Genomic DNA, 15,487 nt, shown 5'->3' with positions numbered 1-15,487 from the left:
ATTTATTCACTCTCATTTAAGGTTTCACGTGCCAGTAATACATTTTAACGTTTTTAGAAGGTCTCTTTCTATAAGTCTATAATATATAACTAAACGATTGTTGTATGTAAAGTAAATAAGGTTTTTAAAATGTTTAAGAAGCTTCATTTAGAATTAAATTAAAATGTAGAGCCCCCTGGACCTGTGGCCAGGACCCGGGCAGTGTGAGTGCCATTGAAAATCAGCTCGCCTTTGGCATGCGTGCTATAGGTTCCCTACCCCTGGCCTAGCCTAAAGAAAATCCTTGAGCCATCAGTTTACCCATAAACAAATCTAGTGTTCTCCCTTGAGCCATTGTATTTTCTCTACAAAACCCCCGACCTATGCCCAAGTAAGGGTTCTGATGTATAGACCCAAACTCTGCATCAGTGCCATTGGGATTCTATCTCCTGACTGATCGTGCTGGGGGCTCTGCCTGTCTTCAGCACTCAGGACCCTGAGCTACCACCACCACCTGGGAACCCCGACCAGTTCAAGCCTCATGGAGTGGGGGAGATCCCTCTCTCTCTCTCTCTCTCTGTGTTTTCTTTTCTACCTCAGGTATTAACCTTTAAAATGTAACTTATGTTGGTTTAGCTCCTTGTGTAGTTATCACTATTATTCAATAAATAACTTTTATGGTTCAGCTGGTTGCTTCTCTCTCTCTCTGAATTTTACTCTTTTGTGTTTTTAGCTTCCCCCATTTACTCGGCAGCAACACTTCTTGTACCTAAGCTAAAGATCCCTGTAGTGCCCAAAAATACTGTGGGGTTTGCTCATCAAGTGTGTTACTCCCAGTACAATTGTAATGTGAAAGTGTGATAGGGACGTGTTAAACTTGGGGCACATAAGGGAGGGGCAGCTGAAAGTGCTGTTCAACCCAGCCTATTGAGACCAGGGGCACATAAGGGTACCAGCTTGAAAGTGCTGCTTAACCCAGCCCACTGAATACAGAGACACATGAGGGGATCAGCTGGGGCGTGCTGATTGACTTGCTCTGCTAGTGTGTGTGTGTGTGCGCGCGCGCATCTTCATCTAGTTCTAGTTATTAGCCCTGGGGAACCTAGGTCCTGCAGGGTAGCTCCATTGGGAGCTCCATTGGGAGGGGACTTGTAGAAGGAAGGAGTAGAGCTCCATATGAACACACAAGTGACATAAGCCCCACATTAATAAAATTACAGAACCCTCCCCCCACCCAGAAGAGTAACCCTAATCAATGAGCCTACCCAAAGTGACGGGCACATCTGATAACATTGTGCCTCTGATTCCTGTACTGAACTGGGGAATGCACATTGGAAAACATAATCCCAATTGTACATACAAATGGATGGGGTCTAAATTAGCTGCTATCATGCAAGAAAGAAACCTCAGAGTCATTGTGTACAGTTCTCTGAAAGCATCTGCTCAACATGCAGTCAAAAACCATAACAACATGTTAGGAACCATTAGGGAAGGGATCGATAATAAGACAGTAAATATCATTATGCCACTGTATAAATCTACAGTACCCCCACACCTTGAATACTGCGTGCAGTTTTGGTCATCTCATCTCAAAAAAGATAGGTTAGAATTGGAAGAAATCCAGAGAAGAGCAACAAAAACGATTAGGCGTATGGGACAACTTCTCGTACAAGGAGAGATTAAAAAGACAGGGACTTTTCAGCTTGGAAAAGAGACGACTAAGAGGGAATATGATAGAGAACTATAAAATCATGACTGGTGTAGAGAAAGTCAATAAGGAAGTGTTATTTAGCCCTTCACATAACACAGGAACAAGGGGTCACCCAATGAAATTAATAGGCAGCAGTTTTAAAACAAACAAAAGGAAGCATTTCTTCACACAATGCAGTCAACCTGTGGAACTCATTGCCAGGGAGATGTTGTGAAGGCCAAAAGTATAACTGGGTTCAAAAAAGAATTAGATGAGTTCACGGAGGATAGGTCCATCAATGGCTATTAGCTAACATGGTCAGGGATGCAACCCCATGATCTGGGTGTCCCTAAGCCTCTGACTGCCAGAAGCTGGGGCTGGGACTGTCCAACGGGGGATGGTTCACTTGACAATTGCCTTGTTCTGTTCATTCCCTCTGAAGCATCTGGCAGCCACCACTGTCAGAAGACAGGATACTGGGCTAGAAGAACCATTCTCCTGGGGGATCCAGGATAGCCACTCTTATGCTTTATGTTCTTAGCTGATTAAATAGAAATTCAGCTTTAGCATCCTGGGAGCATAAGAACCAAGAATGCATTTGTGACACTGGCAGACCAGTCAACCTGTGTATGACCCATAATAACTTAACAAGAGGCGCTTCTACTGTATCAAGACAGTTCACTTGCATGTGAATTTCTAAGAGATGTATTAGTCTAGCAATCATCAACTCATTCAAAAATGAACAATAGAGGCTAAGTGTATTTGTCTGTTTATCTATACCCGGTTAGAAGTTTCACAATGTAACCAAATTAGCTTGTAGATGCTAATTCCCTTTCATGTCTTAATTGCCTTAATTATGTATGCAAGGTGTTCAGTTAACCTTAAAATCAAAGATGTAAGACACTCCAGGAAACCAATCATTTCTACATTATCTTCAGCTTAACTATCTGTGTTATAATGGAAGAACGGCTAATTACCTTATGTGAAGGAATGTAACTAGTTCTTCAAAGCAAAGTACAACAGGTGATCTGCATTGGGGGAAGGTCCTTCTGTGACAATTTCTGTGAGGTCGGCTTGTCAGCCTGCTAGAATAGCTATAAAAGAGAAGGCTCGGGCCTGATCCTGTCATCTCTAATCTGCTTAAACTCTGAACAGGGAAAGTGTAAGTCATAGGACACAGATTTTCCAAATAACATTTGGAATAACCTGGAAAGTGCATGGAAAAAACTAACAGACTTTACATCTGAGCTGCCTTTGGATTCTGATCTGTTGGGATGATTCCAGAGAGACTTTTACAAACCAGCAGTTTATTCCATCACTGTTGTGATCCTGAACTATGAACACTGAAAGTCACTTGTATGGATATTGATCTTTTAACCATGTGTAACTCTCTTCTTTCTTTTAACAATAAATCTTAGATTTAGTTATTAAGGACTGGCTGACAGCATGATATTTGGGAAAGACCCGAGATTCACATTGACCTGGGGATAAGTATCTGGTCCTTTATGATCAGTGAACCTCACATATGGTGAGCCAGGTTTTCAGTAACCCCTCACTATATTAAACATAGAATATCAGGATTGGAAGGGACCTGAGGAGGTCATCTAGTCTAACCCTGTGCTCAAAGCAAGACTAATCCCCGGAGACATTTTTACCCCACTTCCCTAAATGGCCTCCTTAAGAATTGAACTCACAACGCTGGGTTTAGCAGGCCACTGCTCAAACCACTGAGCTATCCCTCCCCTTTCTTCCAAGACATGGATGTTTAGATGGGAGCCAAGGTCTGGACTGCCAAAAGGGGACTGCATTTGGCATCTTGTTAACTAGGGTGGGAGCTCTTCTGTTGTTGACTTGGTGAATCTAATTATAGAATAAGCCATCAGTTTGGGGGATTGTCTGCCCTCTACTTCTTGCAAGGTTTCAGAGTAGCAGCCGTGTTAGTCTGTATCCGCAAAAAGAAGAACAGGAGGACTTGTGGCACCTTAGAGACTAACAAATTTATTAGAGCATAAGCTTTCGTGGACTACAGCCCACTTCTTCGGATGCATATAGAATGGAACATATATTGAGGAGATATATATACACACATACAGAGAGCATAAACAGGTGGGAGTTGTCTTACCACCTCTGAGAGGCCAATTAATTAAGAGAAAAAAAACTTTTGAAGTGATAATCAAGCTAGCCCAGTACAGACAGTTAGATAACAAGTGTGAGAATACTTACAAGGGGAGATAGATTCAATGTTTGTAATGGCTCAACCATTCCCAGTCCTTATTCAAACCGGAGTTGATTGTGTCTAGTTTGCATATCAATTCTAGCTCAGCAGTTTCTCGTTGGAGTCTGTTTTTGAAGTTTGATATGCAAACTAGACACAATCAACTCCGGCCCAACTTTGGCCCAATCCTCTAATTGTCTAGGTCCCTCTGTATCCTATCCCTACCCTCCAGTGTATCTACCATCATTTTACAACAGACTGCCTGCAGTTAAGCAGAGAGGAGCACAATCTGGAGCTGGGGTTCTCTCAAATGATTTTTATCATCTGATGTCTCATGGCTTGAGCGCTCCTCCCATGCACAATGTGTGGGAACTACATCAGTCGCTTGCATGGAAAAGACATCAGACGATAAAAATCATTTTAGAGAACCCCAGCTCCAGATTGTGCTCCTCTCTGCTTAACTGCAGGCATCACGTAGAACGCATACATTGGGGGACAATGCTAGCTGACCAGAGCAGACACTACCGCAGGGTTGCTGCCCCCGCTTTAGAGGGGGAGAGGAAGTTTGAGAGAAGCCCCTGGCTCCTTTACCTTCAGGTGGCTGATGAACCCAGAAATCTTAACCTTGCTCATTGCAGCCCCAAACTCCTGAAGTGCGTTCAAGGTGAGGTCCAAGTGGCTCTCAGCAGACAATGCAAGGATGGAAATGACTCCCTGTGACCCAAGAAAAATACTGGTTAGGATCTAACTAGGTGCCTGATAGACCCCACGACTCCATTCCTTTCACCTGAAGTGGTGTAAAATGCCAGTGAGGCCTGAGACACATGGGGAGCAGGGGCTGAGTGAAATAGGAATGAAGAGGATATGACGCAAAATGGCATCTGTCCCCCGAGGCCAACTCAGAGCTGAGCCCCACAGGCAGCATTCAGGGATTACTTGGTAAAGTGGGGAGAGGGACAGAGTCCTCACCTCTCTCTCAGGGGCTTCCGTATAATCTGTTGTCGTCAGAAATGTATTAATCTGTGATTTAACATGGACCAGGTCCTGACACACTGCTAAGGATGTTCCTAGTGCCTTATACAGGAAACTCTGAAAGAAAGAGACCAGCACTGAGAGATCAGTAACACAACGTGCCTGTCAGTACAGACCCAGCTCAGCAACACTCAGGAAGGAACAAGATAGCCAAGTCCAAGCATCCAGACTGCAGAAACATCCCATCATCTAGCCCAGCCAGAGAACCAACAATGCAGTACAGACAAGCAGCCTGTCCAAGCAAATATTGGAAGGGCGGGGGGGGGGGACAAGAGAGCAGGGAACAACTAAAAACAAATGTTATATGCAGAATAAAATATAAAGTAATGAAGCCTTGAGAGAAGCCTTATGCAGCCCCCCCAGTCAGAATTTCAAGGGAAATTAACTATAAACTAAGCCTTAACAGATAACAAACCTTCTCTTTGGAGGGGCTGGCATAGCCAGCCATCTGCTGGCTCAACTCAAGGCTTATCTGGCTGCTCCAGGCACTGTCACCTATCATCTCTAGAGATGTCCTTAGGAACTGCGTGTAAAACAAGAGTTAAAGCAGATGGTTAATTGCAAGAATTTGGGGGTTGTTGTGGGGTTTGTTTGTTTCTTTGTTTGGTGTTTTTTTTTCTTCCTTGTTCTCGGTTGTAAAATTTCCAATATTCAGGTGTCATGGGAAGATTATTTCCCTATTGACAACTATAAACATCAACAACCCAGACTTCCTCTGCCTGTTGTTCTTTAACCTTTGCCTGATGATTCCTCTCAGTCCCCAAACCCAGATGGACAGTGAATTGGAGAATGAGATGGAGCCAAGAAATCTGACCATTCAGGAGTGATTTTATAGCGGATGGAGAATGGGTCTAATAAATTTTGAACACAGGGCCCTGGACTATGAAGGACCAGGCACCTTCTCTGAAGTGTTATGGACCCTTTATGCCACCTCCTGAGGGTCCCCAGGATTGTGAGGTACCTCACTACCACCTGCCCTTAGCATGAGGAAGCCTCCTCTGTGCCTGCCACATGTCAGCTCCTGACTCTGCCAGCCACAGGAAACACAAGCACACCCTTCTCACCCCATCCAGCTCCACTGTCCTTCTACAGGTAAGCCATCGGTACACTCCAACCGCCGAGCCCTCTGTGCAGCCCCAGAATGTCCAGCCCCTGTTCCACTGGACACTCACAGAATTCATAGGTTTGCTACACACCTGTCACCGGTGTTACCTCAGCATCATCGCTCCATTTAACACACGTAGATACGTTTAGAGTGAAAACAACTATACTTCACTTAGATACATTTATAGTGAAAACAAACAGAATTTAATTCACGAAGGTCAGAGATTTGAGAAGCAGCAAGTAAAATTAATGTAAACAAATGGTTACATAAAAATAAAATCATAACACACTTCTAGAGCTTAAACTTAGATAACCAAACATTCCCCTGTCTCACAAAGGACAGCTCCCCCAAATCTCTCTCCCAGCATGAAACACCCAAATCAAATGTGATCCTCCATTCATAAGACAAGCCAACTGGCAGTTCGTCCAATAGGTGAAGGATACCTGGTACAGGATACCTCTGGACCTCCTCCAGATATAGTTCCAAGCATCGTCTTCACTTGTAAACAAGGTACCCCCTATTGTTTGTTTGTTTGTTTTTCTTGTATCGAATCTCCTTTGGAGACTTTGCAATCACTTGATTAGAATGTTGCTCTATTGATTAGCATCCACTGTGAAGAATTACTCATCTACATACAGCCATTCAGGCAGATAAGCATCTCCTGCCTCAAAGAAACTTGTTGATCACTTTCTGGTGACCAGCCCCAACTCACAGACCTTAAAAGCATAAATTTCAGTATACAACCATAGCGCATTATCTATTATCCATCCAGTCACTGTGCAATGATTATGATGATCCGTGTGGCACAGGTATCCAGTAAAGGCTTTACATGACACCCTTTGATTATACGGAGATCAGATCCAGGGAATCCTGGTAATCCTATGCACTCCTGTGGCCTCTGCCACTGGGTACCCAAAGGACCTGGGGTCACACCCTCAACTCCCATTGAAGTCAGCGAGAGGTTAGTAACTCTCAGCACTTTGCTGTTCAGGCCCGAATTTTGAACAGCAGCCAGAAAATATCAGAAACCTCACAAGAGAACCTAATCTTCTTTGATTTTTTTAGCTCAAATAATTTCAAATGAGGCTGGATCTGGAATGGGAAATTCTAGAGTGTAATCCAACCCCAAATGGAACTCCAAACCTTCTGGGGCTTATTTGTCACTAGGTCCTTTCCTTTCATTTTCAGCACTCGCCATAAAAATGTTCCTTGTCTGGATTTACAGGAGGCTGTAAAGAGCTCTTTCTGACCAGAAAGGCTTCTCCATGAGATACAGTCACCAAACCTTGTCTTGTCTCTTTTCCTTTTTGGGTTTCTCAGAGTAAATTTTCTTTTGAGTGGCATATAGAAAAAAAGAATCCTTTAAATGTCCCCCAGTGATGCATTAGCACCATTAGCATGCTGGTTTTCTGGTTAAGTTTTGTGTTGTTCCCAGTGGTAATACAGAGTTATTTGTAACTAGAGCTGGTTGAATATTTCACAAAACAAGTGGGATTTTTCACCACACAAATGAAAAGTGAAAGAAACAAAAATATTTTGCTTTTCAAAATCAAAAATGACCATTATTCAATTCTTTGTTTTCCCCCTTTCCTTCCCTTTATCCCTCGTCCCCATGCCTTTTTCCCCTCTTCCACTTTGTGACTGAAAAAGCCAGACGGGGGAGGAGACAAACAGGAAAGCAACTGGGAAAAAAAACCCCAAATCAACTTCAGTTTAAAAAAACTAAACATTTTCTATTTGGGTTGGGGTTGCTTTGTTTTGTGTAAAAAAAAACAAAAAAAAAACTGTAAAATTTGAAAATGTCCCATGAAAATAAAAAAGGCCATTTTTCACTGAACAAAAGTTGCAAATGAAATGGTTTGACCAGCTCTGCTTATAATGAATAATTTATCATTATTCTTTCCCCAGCTGATACATTTGGAGAGGGGAGGAAGGGCTGTGACAATACAGCTGAAAGCCATCTTGTACCTGAAGCAGCATGTGCTCCCACCGTACATGGTCCAGGGAATTCTCTGTGTTTCCTATAAAGCAGGAGGCAAAACAATAATGTCACTTAGGTTAGCAAGAAGAGTCGTCCCAGGTATCTTCTTCGCAATCTGTCCTTCTAAAACCCCTGGTCTGCCAAGCTGTAACATACCTGGGCTTTCAAGACTAAATGGGACCTACGCCAACATTCTTTGTTGGACCAACAGAAAGTATCATGTTATGTACCCTGCTGGCATTTTTATTCAGGGTCAGTCAACCCACCAGGAGTGAGATGCTGAGCACTCCCAATTCCTGTTGACTTTCATGGGAGCTGAGGGTGCTGAGCACATCACAAAACGGTTCAGCACATCAGAAGACTGGGTTTAATGTGAATACAACCTTTTCTTGCATAATAAGAGATTCTGGACTTGATCCTAACTTGATGTAAATCGGTGTAGCTTCACTGAAGTCAATGGAATTATACTGATTTACATCAGCTGAGAATCTGGCCCTGATTCTGAATGTCCAGCTCTAACCTACCCTTCTTGAATGTCGGCACAATGTAGTACTGGGGACTCTGTACAGCAACAACAACTAGGGAAGATACAGCTCATTTCTTAAATCTGTTTTTTGAATATCAAACCCACTTGAACATTTTGGGGTCCGACGTTCATCAGAAAGATATCGGGTTTGTGCTCCACATAGGGTCTGTCATACTCCACAGAGACTATACTGGCACAGCTATGTCATTAGCCATAACCCCATAGTGTAGACACAACCTACACCAGGGGTCAGCAACCTTTCAGACGTGGTGTGCCGAGTCTTCATTTATTCACTCTGATTTAAGGTTTTACGTGCCAGTAATACACTTTAACGTTTTAAGAAGGTCTCTTTCTATAAGTCTATTATATAAAACTATTGTTGTATGTAAAGTAAATAAGGTTTTTAAAATGTTTAAGAAGCTTCATTTAAAATTAAATTAAAATGCAGAGCCCCCTGGACCAGTGGCCAGGACCCAGGCAGTGTGAGTGCCACTGAAAATCAACTCGCGTGCCGCCTTTGGCACACGTGCCATAGGTTGCCTACCCTTAGCCTACACTGATTGAAGGGTTTTTTCCACGGAGGTCAATAGATTCATACCACTGTAAAATTGGTGAAAGACATTTTTAGGCCCACAATACCTAGATTCTACAAAGGGCAGCCACTTGGCCAACCTAACTTTTATGGCTCGGGTTTCCTTACAGAAAGAAAACTCTGGTTTTTTTAATTGAATCACCCTTGAAAGTAAACATGGGGTTTAATTTTCAGAAAAATTCAGTTTCCAAAATCAGACTATATATGTAACCCCAAAATATTTCACAAACCTCCAGCTTCACGTGTATTCACCTTCCCAACTAATAACCTAGCAAAGGTGTGGGGGGAACTGCTATAAAATTTCCATTCAGCTGAAACCTTCCTGGCCTGATTCTGCCCTGATTGAATTGGCCTCAGTGGTTAAACTCTGGATTTACCCCAGTGGTTCCCAGTTATCCAGGTGAAGGAAAAGTGAGGGCCCAGAACCCCAACTTCAATTCCCCACTGTTCTCATGTACTGCAACAGGAATGGCACAACACATGTCAATACAAAGCTGCATTTTGTGGCTTCCCTTCCATGGGCCGCACTCCTCCTAACTAGCACTTTACCTTCAATGTACTGCAGCAGAGGTGGGATGTTTACTACCCACATCTCACCCACTGCTGCGTGGATAATGTGGTGCAGGGCCTTCAGTAATTGCAAGGCAGCACATCCATGTCCTTCTCTTTCATAAGGGGATGAGGCTACTACCTGTCAATGAGAGAGAAAGAACAGGCTAAGTTTTGTCAGCACAACACCAGTTTGTTCCTGAAGGAGGGAATAGTTCAGACTCTCTCATTGTGGAGACCGTACAATAGAGTTTTTGCTTCTACTGCAGTGTCTTCCTGAAGAAGCAAGCATTCTAGCTAGTACGAGGATGCAGAACAGTGTGTCTCAGGAGAGGGTGGAGAGAGAGAGAGACCCAATCATACACATTCCTCAGCCTGTCTATAAGCATCTAGCTATAAAACCGATTTTTATAGTTAACTGTCCCACTTCACATTTCGCAGAAAACCTATTTTCATGGTCTACTCACCAGGAGTCGTGCCAGCAGCCCCTGGGGTGTAGGGAGTTTCACTAGGGAAAGAAACAGAATAGCATTAATGATGCCAGGCTTTGCAGAGAGTCCTGCTGATGTTATTCACCTATCCATTTCCAACGTGCCCACCAATGTTGAATACAGCTGATAATAATTTGCATTTCCATAGTGCTTTCAGTCTGAGCATCTCAAAATGCTTTACAAACATGAATGAATTCCGCCTCACAGCACCTCTATGAGGTTGGCATTAATTACTCCTTCATTTCACAAGTGGGGAAGCTGAGAGAGAAAGATCAAGTGATTTCCCCAAGGTCACATCAGAATTTTGGTGGCAAGGCGGGAACAGAACCCACGTTTCCTAGCTCCCTCCCATGGCCATGTTGTAATCACAAGACCATCCCTCATTCATTTTAGCCTCCTGATTGCAGACGAGAGAACTGGAGCAGACTGAATCTGTTCATTTCATAGGGCCTGGAGAGAATACATGAAAGAGTTTCTGTTATAAACCTGGTCCACTGTAGTCGAGGCAAGCAGCTTCTTCTCCTTCCTGCTGCTTTTTCTCAGCCAGTTCCCTAAGGCATCTGCAGAGAGGCTTCAAAGTACCAGTGTACTGAGCTGGCACCACATACTCCAGAAGCCTTGGCCATAACACCTGCAGAGAAGAGCGAGACTGTTCAGTACATAGCTATTTCCATTCCCCCACCTCCAGTATCCTGCTGTCTGAATCCCTCCCTGTCATGTAGCTTCTCCTTTTATTCCTCACTGACCCTTCCCTAACCTATCACCTCATCTCTCTCTCCCCAACATCTCACTCTACCTGTCCGGTGCCCCCGCACTCTGTCTTTTAAATACACTGCCTAGTTTGGTGAATCCTCTTTCCCTGCATTAGAGCATTATGGAGCTATTTAGATAGCACCATAAACTCACCCAGAACTTTACAGACCTATAGAAGGCACACTTCCAGCCCCAATATCTGTTCAAATCCAGGATCACCAAATCAGAAGTATTCATGGGGGATCTAAGGGGAAGTTGCACTCAGACAGTGGAAAGAATTAAGAGAAGATCTCTGCAACATGATTCCTTCCAGTTAAGTTGCTTTACATCTTTTCTCTAATGTGAACCACTTACTCCATGATGAAGGGGTCACACTATCCCTGACATGAATTTGATATGTTGTTCCTCCATTATGCTGACTGTGCAAAGAGCTTCCTTGTGGAGAGGTACAAGGAAGAACGTCCCTATTTCAAGAAGCAGTAGTAACAGGTCACTTACTTGGGTCATTCCACTGACTGAGGTGTCCAGACATTGCAGGATGTCAATGCACAGGGTTTGGATAGTGCTTTCTTCTTGAATAGCCTGGGTGAGAAGTGTTGTACCCTGCTGTGAGATAGCTAATAAGTTCTATAGAGCTAGTAGTAAGACACTGGCTATAGAATCAGTGTCCTTCTCTTACGAAGCCATCTTGAACATTGACCTATGCCTACTTTTATATTGCACTGGAAGTGCACAAACATCTGAAGGAAAGAGAATAATAGAAACTCCTAACTGGTGGGTCAGATTCCAGGCTTAGGAAAACCCTAAAGTGAAGGGAATGATTCACTGAACACAAAAGAGTTTCCCCAACAGCGTTAAGTTTTTTTAAATTTGAAAAACTGTTTCATCTTTTTATCTTTGAGGAAAAACATTCAGCCTCTGCCCAGTGGAAATAAATATGCAGAACCAGGGGGATCCACTCTGTTTGTTCTGATGCCCCAACCAGCTTGGGTCATTCTGTGTGTAGTGAGTGTGATTCTATCAACAACTTAAAGTTGTAAAGTTGAACTGTTTATGTTAATACATATCATGGATCCAGTCATGGAGCACAAAGTGTCTGGAGCCCCTGGCTGTGTCCATGGATAGAAATACGGATTGAAGATATTTTTAAACTAGTACATGTAGAGTAGAGTATGTAGTGAGGGAAATATGCAGCAAGCTTTTCCAGGCTCCTGACAGTCTGGCATGCAGCCTGCATAACCTCAGTGTTTTGCTGATAGTTTATGTATGCTTCAACAGCCACAGAATTGGGCATCATTATGTTCTCTGGAGAGTCTATTGAAAACAAAAAGATGTGCTTCCTTGTACAAGAACATTTCACTGAAAAATGGTGTTTTCAGAAGTTTCAATGTCTCATCAGAGGTTTGAGTAACCTCGATAACTCTGTTAGATGTAATTACCCAGTGTGAGATTCTGATCTCTGTTACACTAGTATAAATCCAGAGTAACGCCACTAAAGTCAGTGAAGTTACCTTGACTTTACACCAATATAACTGATCAGATTCTGTCTCTAATCATTCAGTCCAGCTGTCCCTGAGTCAAAACTCCCACGGAAGGCAAGGGGAGCAATCAGCATGCAAGAATGGTAGGACCGAGTCCTACGTGTTAAGAACTCTCCTTACCAGTTTGCTGGTGGACACACTGAACTCGTGGAAAACATATGCTACCATATCCCATTCTGCACAATTCTCCACACTTCCTGAACTGAGCAGCCTCCTGATGAAATGAAGAACTGCCTTCCTCACCTGCAAGGGTAGAGATTACACACAAGAGTTCTTGTTATCCCTTCTGCCTGAAATAGGAGATAGGATATGAGAGTCCTTATGCTTTTGAGTTTATCTCCTTAGATTATAAACATGGCTACATTTAACACAGGCAGGAGAATGACATGCCTTCTCTAGTCTGCAGTCTCTCCTCTGGATCTGAATGAAAGCTCCACCCAGATATCCATTCATCCCATATCATTGAAAAAAATTGAAATATTTCACTGCTCCACACACAATCTTACCTTAGCATTCTGATCACTGAGAGTGGATTTCACTGCCTTCACAATCAGAAACTTTTTAACTTTTGTCTCGGGCACTGAAAGATAAGGAGAGGTGTACAGTACTTTTTTGTTCCACTCACTCACTTTCCACATTGGAATTAATCCTGGATTTCAAAGGGCCCTATTTAAGAATAGTACCGAGCTTCTCTCATCTACAGAATCAGTGGGAAAAACATAGGACCAGACTCTGGTCTCAGTTACACCAGTGTAAATCTAAAGTAATTCCACTTCTATAATGAGTGCCATCATACTACCATGATGGAAATCTTATAAAAGCGTTAGATAGACTGAGGTCATTGAAGTTAATCTGTGTTTACACCAGTATAATAGAACTCAGAATCTATAGTGTATAATACTGACGAATATCGAGTCAGGAGTCCTATTTTATTTGTATCTGATTATTGTTAACATGCATTAGCCCCAAGTTAACTTCTGTATTTGAAGTTGAAAAATATCTTGGGCTACATTCAGCACTTAGTTGAACCTGTTGATTTCTGGGTGGCCATAGGGGGGTAATTTAGGGCAGCATTTGGTCCCTTAGTGGAGATCCAAACCACTGGTGACTGTGTGTTATAGAGACTCTGTGCCCCATTTGCAGAGGCGATGAGTCTGTTACAGCCCTGCCGTGCCTACAAAGCCTTGGTTCTTTAGCTCAATCTATAGTAGCTCATGCTTTTAGCTCTGGATCAGGGCCGGCTTTAGGCCGATTCCCCCGATTCTCCTGAATCGGGCCCCGTGCCTAAGAGGGCCTCGCACCCCATGCCTAACAGGGCCCCGTGCCCAGTGGCCTTTTTAAATTTTTACTCACCCAGCGGCGCTCCGGGTCTTTGACGGCACTTCAGCAGCGGGTACTTCACTCCCTCCGGCTCTTCGGCGGCACGTGAAGGACCCGCCACTGAATTGCTGCCGAAGACCCGGAGCGAGTGAAGGACCCGCTGCCAAAGACTCGGAGCGCCGCCCGGTGAGTACAAGCCCCACAAATCAGACCCCGCACTTCCTAAAGCCGGCCCTGCTCTGGAGGTCCCCAACTCAACCCTCAGCATGTCGGCCAAGAGGGCAGCTGGCACAGTTGCTCCTGTGTTACTTACAGTCGGTGCCAACAATAGCACTGAGCAGATTCAAAGAGGCCACACGAACAGCCTCATTCTCAATTTCCAGCTGCGAGTGCAGAAATGCTATCAGATCATCAGGAGAAGAACGGGCTGCAAGGGAACAAATCACGTCCTCACTGACAACAGAACTCTTATTCTTACCATACCTGACAAAGGAAGTTACAAGGAAACCACTGTGCAACTCAGAGTCTCTTCCCCTTACCTAGCAGAACTACACAATCCAACAACTCTGCGTGATTTTCCGTGCTGAGCGGCTTAGCTTGAGAACAGATCTGTGGGAAGAAGGGAAATGGTCAAAGAAAAACTAATCAGAAGCAATTGAAAAGAAAATGTTCAATTAATTTCTAAGCTTCCACTTCCTACTTGTCCAAATAGAGGTCTGAACCCCAGGTAGATGGTACTGAATGCACAGCAAGAATCAAACACAATGACCAATACATTCGATAAGAGAAGCTAAAGGGTTTTGAGCAGCAGAGCTGATCGAATCAAGACACAGCCACAGTTTTTACTATACAACTCTGACTCCCCTGATAATCAGCTTATGGTGAAATTGCTTTACAAACTGAGCTGGATATTAGCTAAGAAAATGAGACCGCTACCTGCTTACTCTTGAGCCTGCAGAAATCAGTAAGGCATGAGGAGGTCCCCAGGCTCTGCACTATCATTCGATAGATTTTTATTGTTAATATGCTTCAGATCTGCTGTGCCTAAGCTCAAGGGATCCAAGCAAAACCACCCCTCACCTGGTTGTGCAGAGCACTGCAGATGGCTTGAAACTTCTCTTTAGGTAGAGGGATCTTATATTCAAAAGAGACCTCCAAGAGCTGGCTCAGACTCTGCAACAGAGGGTGAAAGTCAGATGGTGGCACACACAGGAGCAATATGTAGTGACTGAAGCAGCTTCAGGAGATTCCTAGATTCCAAGGCTGGAACGGATTATTGCCATCATCTAGTCTGACCTCTGGTACAACACAGGCCATAGACCTTGCCCAGAATAATTCCCAGAGCAGAGCTTTTAGAAAAACATCCCAATCTCAATTTAAAAACTGTCAGTGAGGGAGAATCCACCTCGGCCCTTGGTAAATGGTTCTAATGGTTAATTATCTCACCATTAAAAATGTACGCCGTATTTCCAGTCTGAATGTGTCTCGCTTCAGTTTCTAGCCATTGGATCAAGTTACACCTTTCTCTGCTCAACTGAAGAGCCCATTATAAAACATGAATCCCTCACGTAAGATATTATAGACTGTCATTAAGTCACCCTGTCACAGGATAGGTCCACCGAGTCAGGTTGGTACCAGGTTGTGGAGGAACTGAAGTAGATCTGGGGCGGCCCAACTGGCCTAGTCTCCCTAGCCACCGCAGCAGTCCTGGCT

General features: G+C 43.7%; 1 protein-coding gene across 1 annotated transcript; it reads right to left on the bottom strand.

Annotated features, from left to right (window-relative positions):
- Window positions 1-4,285: 4,285 nt before the first annotated feature.
- On the bottom strand, window positions 4,286-13,207 carry LOC135982805 (maestro heat-like repeat-containing protein family member 2B). The gene is made up of 11 exons (XM_065590999.1): window positions 12,961-13,207; window positions 12,575-12,697; window positions 11,412-11,495; window positions 10,647-10,791; window positions 10,137-10,177; window positions 9,670-9,811; window positions 7,990-8,042; window positions 5,332-5,439; window positions 4,854-4,973; window positions 4,476-4,598; window positions 4,286-4,345 (listed from the first exon to the last, which is right to left on the bottom strand). The coding sequence occupies exons 1-11, from the start codon at window positions 13,090-13,092 to the stop codon at window positions 4,286-4,288; spliced, it is 1,131 nt and encodes a 376-aa protein (XP_065447071.1). The 5' UTR covers window positions 13,093-13,207.
- Between the last annotated feature and the right edge of the window lie 2,280 nt (window positions 13,208-15,487).

The sequence above is a fragment of the Chrysemys picta genome, chromosome 4 (assembly GCF_011386835.1).
Source record: "Chrysemys picta bellii isolate R12L10 chromosome 4, ASM1138683v2, whole genome shotgun sequence".
NCBI classification, from domain to species: Eukaryota; Metazoa; Chordata; order Testudines; family Emydidae; genus Chrysemys; species Chrysemys picta.
This window is presented reverse-complemented; position numbering and strand designations above follow the sequence as displayed.

Coding starts and splice junctions, on each gene's coding strand:
- LOC135982805 (XM_065590999.1), bottom strand. CDS start 13,092: ATGTGGAAAGTGAGTGAGTGGAACAAAAAAGTACTGTACACCTCTCCT. Junction 5,440..7,989: donor GGGAGCACATGCTGCTTCAG/GTACAAGATGGC, acceptor TTTTACACGCAG/TTCCTAAGGACATCTCTAGA. Junction 4,974..5,331: donor CCAGCCCCTCCAAAGAGAAG/GTTTGTTATCTG, acceptor TCTTTCTTTCAG/AGTTTCCTGTATAAGGCACT.